The 14,023-nt window shown below is 27.1% G+C and overlaps 2 protein-coding genes across 9 annotated transcripts in view; one reads left to right on the forward strand and one right to left on the reverse strand.

Annotated features, from left to right (window-relative positions):
- LOC112593006 (deoxyribodipyrimidine photo-lyase) overlaps positions 1 to 13,697 on the forward strand; it is a 29,416-nt gene extending 15,719 nt beyond the window's left edge. Inside the window, exons 1-9 of one of the 8 annotated variants that reach the window (XM_025337204.1) lie at positions 2,262 to 2,343; positions 2,545 to 2,727; positions 4,630 to 4,844; positions 5,078 to 5,272; positions 5,428 to 5,677; positions 5,769 to 6,063; positions 6,381 to 6,457; positions 6,531 to 6,720; positions 6,782 to 7,110. In XM_025337204.1, the coding sequence (XP_025192989.1) occupies positions 4,648 to 4,844; positions 5,078 to 5,272; positions 5,428 to 5,677; positions 5,769 to 6,063; positions 6,381 to 6,457; positions 6,531 to 6,720; positions 6,782 to 7,110 (1,533 nt within the window). In that variant the 5' untranslated portion in view covers positions 2,262 to 2,343; positions 2,545 to 2,727; positions 4,630 to 4,647. Of the gene's footprint in view, positions 1 to 2,261; positions 2,728 to 4,629; positions 4,845 to 5,077; positions 5,273 to 5,427; positions 5,678 to 5,768; positions 6,064 to 6,380; positions 6,458 to 6,530; positions 7,177 to 8,888; positions 9,047 to 10,273; positions 10,441 to 10,720; positions 10,842 to 10,898; positions 11,026 to 11,089; positions 11,216 to 12,196; positions 12,559 to 12,645; positions 12,845 to 12,913; positions 13,107 to 13,167 lie in introns of those variants that run through there. The other 7 variants (XM_025337203.1, XR_003114576.1, XM_025337205.1 and 4 more) reach the window with 7 other exon arrangements.
- LOC112593009 lies at positions 1,657 to 8,829 on the reverse strand. Its single transcript, XM_025337211.1, has 2 exons — positions 8,413 to 8,829; positions 1,657 to 2,347 (listed from the first exon to the last, which is right to left on the reverse strand). The coding sequence occupies exons 1-2, from the start codon at positions 8,807 to 8,809 to the stop codon at positions 1,941 to 1,943; spliced, it is 804 nt and encodes a 267-aa protein (XP_025192996.1). The 5' UTR covers positions 8,810 to 8,829; the 3' UTR covers positions 1,657 to 1,940.
- Positions 13,698 to 14,023: the final 326 nt, after the last annotated feature.

The following is a 14,023-nucleotide window of genomic DNA, read 5'->3' on the forward strand; positions in this document are numbered from 1 at the left end:
CAGTATACTTCGTTCAGTTGCATGCTTACTACCGAATATACAATCTATGTTAATTCAATCTGATCGTTAATCTATTTATGTATTTAATTTAATTAGTTTTTAGGATAGCTCAGAGATGACCGCCAGATATCTCCATGCCCCATACATACAACACAACAAATTTTCGTTCAACAGAATCTTTCATGTAGTTAACTGTATTAAAGTAAATTTACCTATTAAAGGTAAATTTTATCTAGGCCATCATAGGCTTTTATTAATTAATTGTAAAGCAGTTATGAGTATCTTAAAGTTTAATATTTACTAGCTTTAACTCAGTTGAAAATTAAAATATCGGGTAAAGCCTAAGTGATGCATTAGATAAATTCTTACCTTTAGACTTTGATCAGTAAATTTAGGCCCTCAATATTAAAGCTAACAACATGAAATAGATTCTGTTGAACGAAAATTGATCATGTTTGTATGTAAGACGGAGATACACGTGAGGGGTCGATAACCTTTGAAGTATGCCAGGAAATATAAAAATACGAAAATTGTATTAAAATTTTGATATTATTAATTATTATTATTATTATGATTATGTTCAGCTTTAAATAATTCTGATTTTAAGCCTGGTTGAATAAAAATAAAAATAATCTATATGCCTAAAAATAATTTAAATGTGTATATGGCTATCATGTATTGTATAGATTATATGAAATCCGGCATACGCTGTGCGACGAAAATCGGCAACAGCTCCAAATTCTGAAATCGGCAATTTGATTTCTTATTTCTAAATTAACATTCTTATTCTTAAATCGCATGAATTCGGTAACATATTATGTATAATTACAAATAATGGTAATCAATATTATACGTTACCACACTATATATCTTTAACATGACGTTAGTCGCGCCGCGTATTTTCGATCGCGTTTAATTTTTCTAATGTCACTCATATGTCACTGTATTAAGGATTCTGAGCACTATGACTGAGGAGCGGAACAGTTTGACTGCTACAAAGACTTTCTCTAATCCCTGCACTATTCAACCAAATGAATGTTCTTTACAGGATCTTGTTCGATTAGGGTCAGTACTAGGATCGAATAAGGATATCGACGTTACCACATCGAATCGCACATCAAATAATTTACATGCAGGAAAAGAGTCTATAATTCGGCGTGCCGCCTACGATTGCCTATTATGTATAAATATAATAAATATAACGATTAGATGTATCTACACTAATATTATAATTTTATGACTTTCAATTTTTACTTTTGATACATAATTTTTATTACAGTGATTTTATTATATTTCAACTATTTATATAATGTAATGAATACAACACATTCATTCATATTTAGTATTATATTTTATATTTTTCTAAGACGGGTTTGCCGATTTCACGCAATGACAGTATTAAGTACTTTAAGTTGCCGATTTCGTATATAATAGGCAATTTCATAAATTCAGCGTAACGTATACATACATTCAAAACAGTAATCGGACATCGGTTATATAATAACATAAACTAACCTTCCACTTATTAGTCTAAGATCACATGAAGCATACAGTATGATGCTCTAACAATAAGACAAATTAAATTATTTCTGATATTAATTATAAAATCTCGAATATTCTAAAACTAAAAAACCTATCAACATAATAAAAATAATATAATTATGAATTGTAAAAAACTCCGTGATCCAAATTTAACACAGTATTGTAAAAATAATTTTCTTCTAATCTAGCAATCCAACATAACAATAAAATAGAATAACAAAAAAATAAATACAACGAACTAGAAAAATGTTAATTGAAATCTGAAGATAAACAAACAAACTAAATGGACAAAAAAAAAAAAAAACAAAATCGATCAATTAAAAACAAAAACAAATATTGATCTCGAATATACCACATACCAAAATTTACAAAATATATACAAATACTATGAACCTTAGTTAATAGACGAAGAAACAGTTTTGCGAGTGGCGTATACTCACTTGACCGTTTTTGTCGCACATGGATTGGTGACCGCCGTCCACGAATGCCCGCAACAACGATACGCAAGCGGTTAACGAGTAGTCCGCGATGAAGCTGTCCGCGTGAATTCCTTCGGTGCGCGCCAGGTACGCCCTCGGGTAGTGGTCGTCAAATTCGGATCTCCCTGCTAGGGCGCGGCCACACAGCTTCAAAGGAGCATTGTCGTCCCTCGGGAACCGGTTGACTACAACGTCCGGGCGCAGCGTCATCCAGTTAACGCCATCTCTGCGCGCGTCCGTCCACATCAGACCAGACTCGTAACGTTTGACGACCCCTTTAACACGCTCCACGTTATTATGCAGCGATATCACCTCGGCAGCGGTATCTATACACAGTATTCATATTATAAATTGCATACAAACCGATTCAGTTGAATACAAAAATGGCTATAATCAGCCATCGTCAATAAATGCAGTAGTCACTACAGTGGCTGCAGCCCATCCCAAATGCTCATAGATACTTGATAGTATATGAGTATATGAGTTAATAAATATTAATTTATAACACAAGAAATATTTATAGATTGACATCATCTACTGCTATGGCGATTTGAAAAAATAAACATAATATGACATTTTGTAGAATTCAATTTTCCAAGACTTAACGGCAGGACTAATAGTTCATTATTTGTGCAAATATATATACAATCGATCCAAACAATGTTGTCAGATTGTACTATTTCAAGTGACATCAAATGCAATTAAGGTGACAGGATCTAACATAATATGACATTCTATTTTACATATATTTGTATATTCTAAGTTCCAAACATATTTGACTTAACTTGGCATAATCTTTTTTTTTTTTTTTTAATTTAAATTGTTTAACTATGATACTATGATATAAGTGGGTACCAATTTTTTTTAATACCTATAAAAAAAAAAGTTTTGTTTGAAAACTTTAAAAATACTATCTACATTTTAAAAGTATAATCAAACATTGTTTGTTGATTAAATTATTATAAAGAATGGTTAACTCAAATAAAAACATAATACAAATTTATATCAAATATTCTATTATAGTTTTTAGTAATTGTAATAATTATTATTTAAATACAAGTCATAGTGCTATAACATTATAATAAGAAAAAAATATAAGAAAAATTACAGTTATTACAATATATAGTTTTTAAATAAAATTAAATATTGTCTTCCATGTGACCTCGCTTAACTTGAAACTACGTCAAATAGTACAAACTTCATGGCCTATAAAATTATATTGATTCAGGGACGTAAATTTACGGCTGCCCATAACAAGTAAATTTAATTATAATATAATCTAGTATAGGTAGTAAAATTAATTGTTTATTGTTCATCGAAAAGAAAAAAAGTGTAATACTGAATAAAAATAGAAATACATACAGAATATTATTTTCAAAATTTTAGACTGAAATAGTTATTTTTTGTTAATGCTAATAAAACACTTTGAGACAGTTCCCCGTAAGCTAGCATAATATATTAACATGCATTTAATTTTTTCAATATTTGGTAAATTAAGTATAAAATGCTGATACAATATTATTGTGTTTCAACTATAGAATGAATAAGTTACGTAAGCAATAACCAAACATAGAAACATATTATCAAAGATAGACAAAAAATAGCAATAGAAGCAAAAATATGAATGAAGTAGAATTTTATGTTATAGCCTAAACAACAAGTTGTTTTTTTATTATTATGTTGTCACTACTAGAGCAAAATATTCGCGCAGAACCCTCCGGTGTCCAAAATTTAAAATACTTTATTGGTAGTTTTTAGTTAAATTCGTTTTTACGTGACCAATCAACTCTATTTTAATTTGTAGAAATAAATTTGTTACACTCTTATTCATCAAGAGCCAAAACGTTTGTAGATAGTTATACGGATACCTTATATTATGCGTAAGTGTAAAACAAAATTTAATCAAACTTAATTTCTTCTAAAAGTAACCAAAAAATATTTAAATATATAACATTCACAACTATTTTATACTTATACATTAATTTATTTAACATACTAGATAGCTTAATTTATTTATCATACATATTAGCAAAATCAGAATAAAATTAATTTAATTTAAAAAAAGAAGGATAGTAGGTAATCGGTTATCAATACAGTAGGATTCGAGTATATTTTCTTATTAAATAACTTGCTGAAATGGACAAGTTAAATTTGAATTCAATTATAAATCTTTATACACTCTAAAAACAATTTTGAGTGGCGACGATTTATGAGTCTATTATCATAAAACTAAATGCGTTTATACTACCCTAATATAATATGAACTATAAATTAGCAATAACATAAAATTAATCTAAATATTTTTATACATATAATAATATACATAAAAGTTTTTACTTCCCACACAAATATTTTTAAATCGCAACAAAATAATTAAAATCGTTATTTTTTACATAAATATTGAATTTCAGTCAGATTTAAACTTCAAATGTGATATTTTTAAAATCTGTATTATTTTACATAAAAAATATAAAATAAAAATGAATTTATTAATTCTCTTTAATAAATATCTAAACTAAAAACCATAGTTATATAGTTATATATTATAGTATAATATGACATTATTGTACTTAAAATATTAATCGGTAAAATAAAAAAATGTTTGCAGATTAAATATCGATCAAATATGGAATACCTAACTTTTACCATACTTTCATCTATACTGGTTATAATTATAGTGATATTAATACTTAAAAGCAGACGTGATAGAATATTAGCCAATCGAATACCAGGGCCAAATGGATGGTTTCTTATTGGTATGTTACCGTTGTTCTTACAAGAACCAGAAAAATTAATCAAAAATTTACTAAGAGAATACCGAATGTAAGTTTAAGTTTTTAATAGTTTTTAAAACATTGATTCTATTATTTTTATACATATTTTTTATCGTACCCTTCATATGAAACCACAAATATAATAATGTATGATTTACAATTACTATAAACGTTAAACATTCACGTAACCAAAATTAAAAAATAGGCTATCTTGATTGACATGTATGTATATGTAGGTACTATGTATGTATAATTTTTTGATATTTTTTAAATTTATTTTAGGTATGAAAAATTTATAATTAAATTCTGGCTTTTTAATAATTTATATATTGTACTTACGAGACTTGAAGATATAAAATTAGTTCTTAGCAATCCAAAATGTTTAAGAAAATCGAAAGATTATATGGTTTTACAAGAATCCATCATGGGCCAAGGAATATTTTCCATTGACGACATTGAAAAATGGAAAAATAACAGGTAAATTATTATATATTTGAAATACTACGTGATAATTGAATTTACTAATTAGTTAAAAATAGAAAATTAATAGAAAATTAACGTTTAACCAAGTTATTCAGAGTTGAACAATACGGCAGAAAATAATATACATTTTTTTATCTGTATTATTTAAGAAAAATAGTGATTAGAGGTTTTAGTTTTTCGTCAATAAATTCATTTATACCAATATTTTACCAAGAAGCAAACGTACTTGCCGAAATACTTCAAGAAAAGTGTATCTTAAAATCAAATGAATGTAATATTAGTGGTCCTGTTAGTATGGCCACAATGGAAATGATCGGAAAAACAGCTTTAGGTGTAACATTTAATGCTCAAACAGGCGGCTGCAATCAATTTGTTGAACATCTACAAACTGCAATGCATGTATGTTAATTATATTTTATCAGATACTTATTCAATTATTCATACAACATCAATAAGCTTATATCATTAAATAATTCACCACTTATTTTAGGCATGGGAGTATAGAATTACACACCCGTGGTACTTAAACAACACATTATTTCGATTTTCATCAGTGAAACGTAAACACGATCAAAGTCAAAAAATCATAAACGAATTTACAGATGAAATCATAAAAAAAAAAATTATTGAATTTACCCAAAAAATAGATAATATTGATATAAAAATAGAAAAAGAAGATGAAGACTGTTGCCCAAAACCAAAAACCGTTTTAGAAATTCTTTTAAGAAGCTCTCATAAAATGGACCACAAACAAATACGAGACGAAATTGTTACAGTTATGATTGGTAAATATTAGAATACCTAATAATAGTTAATCCAAATTTTTTTTTGTTATTGTTCCAATGAAATTAAACATCGAGAAATATTTTAAATTAATTAGCTATCTAAGTCTAACCTAATCACTTTCATAAATTTTAAAATTTCAAATATTTTTTCATTTTTATGCCATTATGTATTAAAGAAAAATATAAACCTATAAATATAATTATTAATTATATAGATATATTATTTATACAATAACTAATATAATAATTTGTTATTATACTTTCTATTACTTATTTAATCTAAAATTAAATTATATGAAATAACATTAATATTTCAGGAGGACAAGAAACAACCACAATGGCGATTACTTGTATTATTTTCATGTTAGCTCATCATCAGGACGTACAAAATAAGGCACATACTATACTTTACTTATCAATATTTGCATTATGTATAATTAAACTCCGTTAATTTAATTGAGTTACAGGTATTTGAAGAATTACAATCAATATTTTTAAATGGAGATCATAATAGAACACCTACTTATAGAGATTTTCAACAAATGAAATACGTCGAAATGGTAATCAAAGAGACATTGCGACTTTTCCCTCCATTGCCATTTCTCGGCAGAAGATTAAATGAAGATATAAAAATAGGAGAATACATGTGCCCAGCTGGTAATTTTAAAACGAACATATATTTACAGTGTATTAAAAAATGTGAATTACAAATTTTAAGGTGCTGCGCTAATTATTTGCCCAATATTTTTACAATCGAGTCCATTGTATTATACAGATTCAGAAAAGTTTAACCCGGATAACTTCTTGCCCGACGTTTGTGGTAGTCGACATTCGTATGCATATATTCCATTCGGTGCAGGGTTTAGAAATTGTATCGGGATCAAATATGCTATGCTTCAAATAAAAACTGTAATTTCCACACTAGTGAGAAAAATAAAATTTTTCCCGTCTGACAGATGTCCTACACCAGAAGACCTAAGATTAATGTTTTTAATGACACTTAAATTAGTTGATGGTTGCTACGTTAAAGTCGAACCACGAACGTGACTAGCATTTAGTCATTGAAAGATACATTCATTAAACCACTCCAAATGCTTCGATTTAAATTAATAGGTACTCTATATAGAACTAAATTAAGTAATATTATAACAATTAATTTTCTGTTATTACATTATATTAAAACAGTATTTCAATTTTAAACTATAATATTTAACGATTTACATTTATCTAGTACAAATTCTATTTAAATTATTTTTTATATGTAAGTTGAATAATTTCTATATCACTAATATAATAATAATTAAGCAAATATATTTAAATATTTAAATTAATTAAAAAATCTTTCTCTTTCTCTTTTTTTTAAATATGTATACATTTTTTGTCCTTATAGTATCAAAGAAAAATCTTATCCCTTTATTATTTTAAACTCTACAATTATGAGTACGTGCAGTGTAGCTTATATTATTTCTGGCGTCATAGTGCATATTATGTGTTATATTTTCATATTACAAGAACTTTTAACTATTCAATCAAAGCAAATAGGTTAGTTTACTTAAAACCTACCTATTTAAATTATAATTAACAACAATGAGCAATAAAAATGTGATCGCTAACAATTTTAAATAAATGCAGATTTTTTCGGTCTAATTAAATCTATAATATTGTTTAGTACTTGTTCGGCAGTATTCATATATATAAGATAATTAAGTGTTCGATTAAAATTAAATGGTTTGTTCGTAATTTTTGTATCAGAATAATTTATTTAAATCGTTAAACATTAATAAAAACGGGAGCACACGAATTGCGCCTCAAAAAATCCAGGATGTAATTTGTGTATTTTAATCAGGGGTTCTTAAATAACTAACAAAAATAAATAAATAACAATTATAAATAAAATCACAAGTCAATTAAAATTATTTATCAAATTTAATAAAAAATTATATAAACGTTAAATCACTTAAATTTAAATATAATCAAAATCAATATAGTCCATAATATAATATATAAATAAATAACAATTATAACATAATATCAGAGCCCAGACTCCCTTATAATTAATACACCACGGAGAACCCCTGAAAATAAAATAAAATTTCTGCTACCTAACCAATTTAGTAGGACGCAATTCGTGTAGACCTTTTTCACGAGACGCAATTCAGGTGCCCCGATAGAAACCACACATTTTTTAAGTTGGTTTTTGACGAAAAGTATTATCTATTTTCTGTTAACTTTGAACTATTTATATATTATAATATTGAAGGTACTGCTAAACCAAAATATAATACTTAGTTCAATGTTTAATTCTATAATACGCATTCTGTGAATTCAGTTCAGCGAAGAGGTACTCACCGTTCCGATTGAAACTGTTGTCATCGGTCGTAATTTTGCCAATCCAGCCATTCTTGATCAACTTCATCTGAATCTCGGCTGGCATTTTGGCCACCGCAGTAAATATGTGTTTTTTTCGGATCGCCTGATCCAAAGTGCCAACCGAGTTCTTGCCGTTACCTCGACACAACTTTCTGCTAGACGACTTAACTTTCGCGTCCTTAGACGACTTTTCAACGCCAACGCTCAACGTGTTCGTGCTAACGATCTTCACGGTTTTCGGGCCACTGAGTCTGACTGATTCGATCTTATGCTTCCGTTTAGCCGTCCCACTGCACGACGACAAATTATCACTAACGCCTTTTTTAGATCTCTTGCCACCGTTTTCTTTAAGTACATCGTTGTTGTTACAGGCCATCGGTATGTTTTCAAATCACGAATTATGTGTTAGGTGTTGAAATTTGTAAATAAATGTAGTGTTTACAGTTATAAATTTTGATACGTAAAGTATGAAATAATAGTACGTAGTTAACTACGACAAAAAATATGTGTTGTGTTCAGCCGTAAATATGGCAACGATAATACATAGAAAAAGGATAAAAGTATAAGCAACCGTTCTACTGAACATTAAGCGTCGACTCTACCGAATGATTGAGTAAGTCGCTATATTATAATGTATGTATGAAATTTGAATTCAATGATAAATCATTGTAAACAATTTTAAGTGATGACAGTCTGTCACCCTATAATATTATCCGAGCATATTTTATATGATATATTTATACTGTGGATGTGTAACATATAAGCTATACATTTTAATATAAATATTTGTTAGAATGTTTTTATTAATATTCAAAGAGAATTATCGAGGTATTCAATACTTACTAATGAGCGTCTAGGTACTACTTTATCTGAACTGTCAATATACCATATTATATGTGTTGCAATATTGCAAATCCACAATAGTTAAACACCTATAATGTATATCAAAAAGTTAAATCGGTAGATATATCACTATGTCAAATATTTAATAACCTAACCTATCACACTCTTGTGATTTTTTTTTAAACTCATGTATACCTATATGGTTATTTGACAAAACTAATAAGGACATCAAAATAAACCAAATATATGATAAGAACATAATGGAAGCTGTGTCCAAATCTGTGTTTAAATTTAATATTCAATACCTATTAGTTTTTCCAAACAAAATATCAACAAACGTAAAAATAAGGTTTTTATTTTTTAATTTTTGCATTTTATTATATTATTATTTATATTGTGTTAAATTAATTTATACCTAATACAAATAATATTTTGAAATATTAAAAATCGCTTCTTTTAAAACATATAATTAAATATTAATGAATCAAAATCAATTTTCAAAATTAAAATCTATTCGACCTTTGTGACTTACCTAAATTCAAAAGTTTTTTCAGATGATATAATATTTTTAGGTATTCGTTTTGAGTGAATTTAAAATAGTGATCATTGTATTCGCGCCTCACTTCCATATACAGAAATACACCGATCAAAACCGTTCATACATTCCTGTAATATAATTTTCAGATTAAATTCAAACACACTAATGTTCATTTACATGTTACAAACTAATACTTAAGTCACCAAAACATTGTCATATCGATTAATTTGTAAATTATTACACAATAATTGTATTTGGCTATTAAAAGAAATTCCTTAATATTTCTAGTTTATGCAATTTATCAAACTCTACGGTATCAACCAATTCCTTATCAGCGGTAACAAGTTATAGCTTTGGAAAATTCCAAATAATTGTAAAATTAATGTACCTATTTAATTAAATCATTCTTTCCACGACATAAACAATAACAAAAATCAATATTTTATGGTTCTTAATAATAAATTATTTATATATCATAAACAAACACAAAATAATTTAAATTGTAAGCATTTTGAAAATTACAAGTACCTAATACCTTTTACAATCATCCGTTTAACGACATCTCACTTTGCAGTTCATTCAGAAATATTTAACTTGTAACTTAAAAATACTATTAAAAGCTACAGGTAGGTACTTTATAGTATTTATACCAATTATTAGTTTATTAGTTGAAAATTCGTTTTTAATGTGTTTATATCTATTTACGAATATAAGGATTTTGTATATATATTTTTATTATAATATAAGGATATTTATATATAAATAAATTTAAAAAAAAACATTAAATAGCATTTGACTATAACAACTATAAATGATAATCAACAATCAAATTAACAAATCTAGATACCTTTCTACTACTTGATTATATTGTTAATATATAAATTAAATTAATGTTGATTTGTTTAGTTTAATACTTACAATGTCTGAAAAATCGCCACCCACCAAAAAATTTAAGAAAACAAGTCCTGAAGTTAGCACTTCCAAAACTGATAATTTTTTAAAAGATATAGAAGCCGAGCGTAAGAAAGTAAGATAAATCTTTAGTTAATTAATACATATTTTATAACAAAATGTATTTTTATAGACAGCTCCTTCTATAATGGAATTCAAATTTAATAAGAAACGCGTGCGTGTGTTATCTGAACTAAAAGAAGTCCCTGAATGGGCCGAAGGAATTATTTATTGGACATTCAGAGATGAACGTATTCATGGTAAATTAAATATTAAATATTATTTCATAATATCTATTATATTATTTAATTAAATTTTGTTCAGATAATTGGGCATTGCTATATGCACAAAAATTAGCAATCAAAAACAAAGTTTCATTACACATCACATTTTGTAGATTGAAACAATTCTTAAACTGTAGCTTACGACATTATATACATATATTTCAAGGTAAGAATAAATATATTTTATTTGAATTTAAAACAAACTAGTTTCTAATGTATAATATTTAAAATTATTTTCATTAAATTCATCCTACATGTATTTATTTATTTATTTTTTTTTTTTTATATACCTAAAAATTTACCTAATAAAATTATATAAATATAATATAATAATAGATAAAAAAAAATCTATCACACTTATTAATGCCAAAATCTATGCACAATGTTCTCTTTTTATTTCCATATTCACTGATTGAATGTTAGTGCATTACTTTCTTATTATATTTAATAATAAAATAATATTCAATATCAATCATAACCAAATCATAAATAATAAGAGAATGTAGTTGTTCTTAGAAACATTGGCATTAATACTTATAACACAATATTATTTTATTATTGAGAATGACTATTTTGTTACAGTGAATGAACTTACTGATATATGGGTTATAAAGTAAAGCAACCATTATAAAGAGTATTTACTGTTTTTGATTTTTGTTAGTATTTATTATAATTATATGGTATTAGTGTATTAGTCCATAAATATTTAACTAAATTTACTAAGTTTATCATTAAATCATAGGCATGCACAGAGTTCCCGATCAGGTGCAGCACATATTGTTTCTATTTTGTTGATGTTTGTTGATAACTTTTATTTTAAGGAACATTTTTAGCCAATAGGTACATTGTATATTTGTCAACACCATAAGTGATTATCTATTTTATCATTGTTTTAATTTTAAACATAAAGAATATAATCATATCATAAACACGCAGAAAAATTAAAAAAAAATTTGGCATTATAGAAAGAGCAGATACAGCCTAGGCTGCGTGTGCTGCACCCGTGCACATGCCAATGCATTAAATGATGAAATTAGTTAAGTTGTAGTCATACTTTTAATTAAGTGTTGTAAGTTTTAACTATACTGTTTCTTTAACAAAAAATTGAAATATTACATCATGTATTAATTTTTTTTTTTCTTAATAGGCTTGGAAGAATTAGAAACTGAGTGTAAAGAATTAGATATTCAATTTCATTTCTTAATTGGTTGTGCAGCAGACATACTACCAGAGTTTGTAAAGAAACATAAACTGGGAGCAATTGTTGTAGATTTCATGCCTGTACGAGAACATTTGTTATGGGCTCAACAATTAGCTGAACGTATTGGATCTGAAGTACCAGTAATACAGGTTGATGCTCATAATATTGTTCCTTGTTGGGAGGCATCTGATAAACAAGAATATTCTGCAAGAACTATACGAAACAAAATCAATAACAAATTACCAGAGTTTTTGACGGAATTCCCACCAGTGATCAAACATCCATATCAAAGTAAATTTAAAGCTCAGGTATGTAATAGAATTAATAAGATTAATTACCTATTTCAAATAAAATAAATTTAAATTTATTTTATGTTTTAAATTAAATACTATTAGCCAACAAATTGGGATGAAGCTGGTAAAACCCTAGAAGTAGACCGTAGTGTTGTATCAGTGCCGGGTCTGAAGGCTGGTTTCAAAGCTGGTATGAGTGAATTGGAAAATTTTATAAAAAAGAGATTGCAAAAATATTCTATTGATCGAAACAATCCAGTAAAAGATGGTCTTAGCAAATTGTCACCTTGGTTGCATTTTGGTAAGAATAGACATATTTAACATATAATGTTAAATATTTTATTTTTGTTTATATGTTAATCATTTTCAGGTCAAATATCAGCTCAAAGATGTATCTTAGAAGTTAGTAAACTATCAAAAAAGTACCCAGAGAGCGTAGCAGCTTATAGAGAAGAAGCAATTATTCGACGAGAACTCTCTGACAACTTCTGTTTCTACAACCCAAAGTATGATAAGGTTGATGGTGCACCAAATTGGGCTCAAATCACCTTAAACGATCATAGGTAATTTTTACATAACACTGCTTTCTGTCATGAATCATAATGAGTATATTTTATTTTTTAGAAAAGATAAACGAATGTTTGTGTATACAAGAGAAGAGTTGGAGAATTCACGCACGCATGATGATCTGTGGAATTCTGCTCAGTTACAAATGGTAAAGGAAGGCAAAATGCATGGTTTCCTACGCATGTACTGGGCAAAAAAAATATTGGAATGGACTGATACTCCAGAAAGAGCATTGGCTGATGCAATTTATCTCAATGACAAGTATAGCATGGATGGTCGCGACCCAAGTGGGTTTGTTGGATGTATGTGGTCAATATGTGGTATTCATGATCAAGGGTGGCGAGAACGAGACATTTTTGGAAAAATTAGATATATGAACTATGCAGGATGCAAGAAAAAGTTTGACATAAACGCTTTCATAGCTAGATATGGGGGCATGGTTCACAAGTATACTAAAAAATAAATATTAAAATGATGAATTGCATCAGGTTTTTTTAGTCGTTTTGAGTTTATATACCTCAATTTGAATGTTAACATCACAGTATTATTTTTTAATGTTTTAATATGCATTTTATAATTAAATTATTATAAATACTTAATAAATTACAATAATTTAATTGTATACAAAAAATGCTATTTTATTTTCACTACTAAGAAATCATAAATTTAAAAATATAACCTTTTCCTTATTTACTATACATTATTTATAACTGAGTTTTCTCCATGCATGGTACATTCTCTACAATTCTTCTTTGTAAGTATTATAATTTATAAATTATTGTTAACACTTAAAAATTGTGTTAAACATTACTTATATTATCTTAAAGTCTATCAATAGAGAGAGTGAGAACTTTAAACAGCATGTACATCAAGTTAAATTTTACCAAAGTTAGTGATTATACTCAATTGCGAT

Source organism: Melanaphis sacchari, unplaced genomic scaffold (assembly GCF_002803265.2).
Source record: "Melanaphis sacchari strain LSU unplaced genomic scaffold, SCAv2.0 Contig19_pilon_pilon, whole genome shotgun sequence".
Taxonomy (NCBI): domain Eukaryota; kingdom Metazoa; phylum Arthropoda; class Insecta; order Hemiptera; family Aphididae; genus Melanaphis; species Melanaphis sacchari.

Excerpts from the sequence above, each read along its gene's own strand:
- LOC112593009 (XM_025337211.1), bottom strand. The coding sequence starts at position 8,809 with ATGGCCTGTAACAACAACGATGTACTTAAAGAAAACGGTGGCAAGAGA. Across the intron at positions 2,348-8,412 it reads CAACAGTTTCAATCGGAACG|ATACCGCTGCCGAGGTGATA; the intron begins GTGAGTACCTCT and ends TACTGTGTATAG.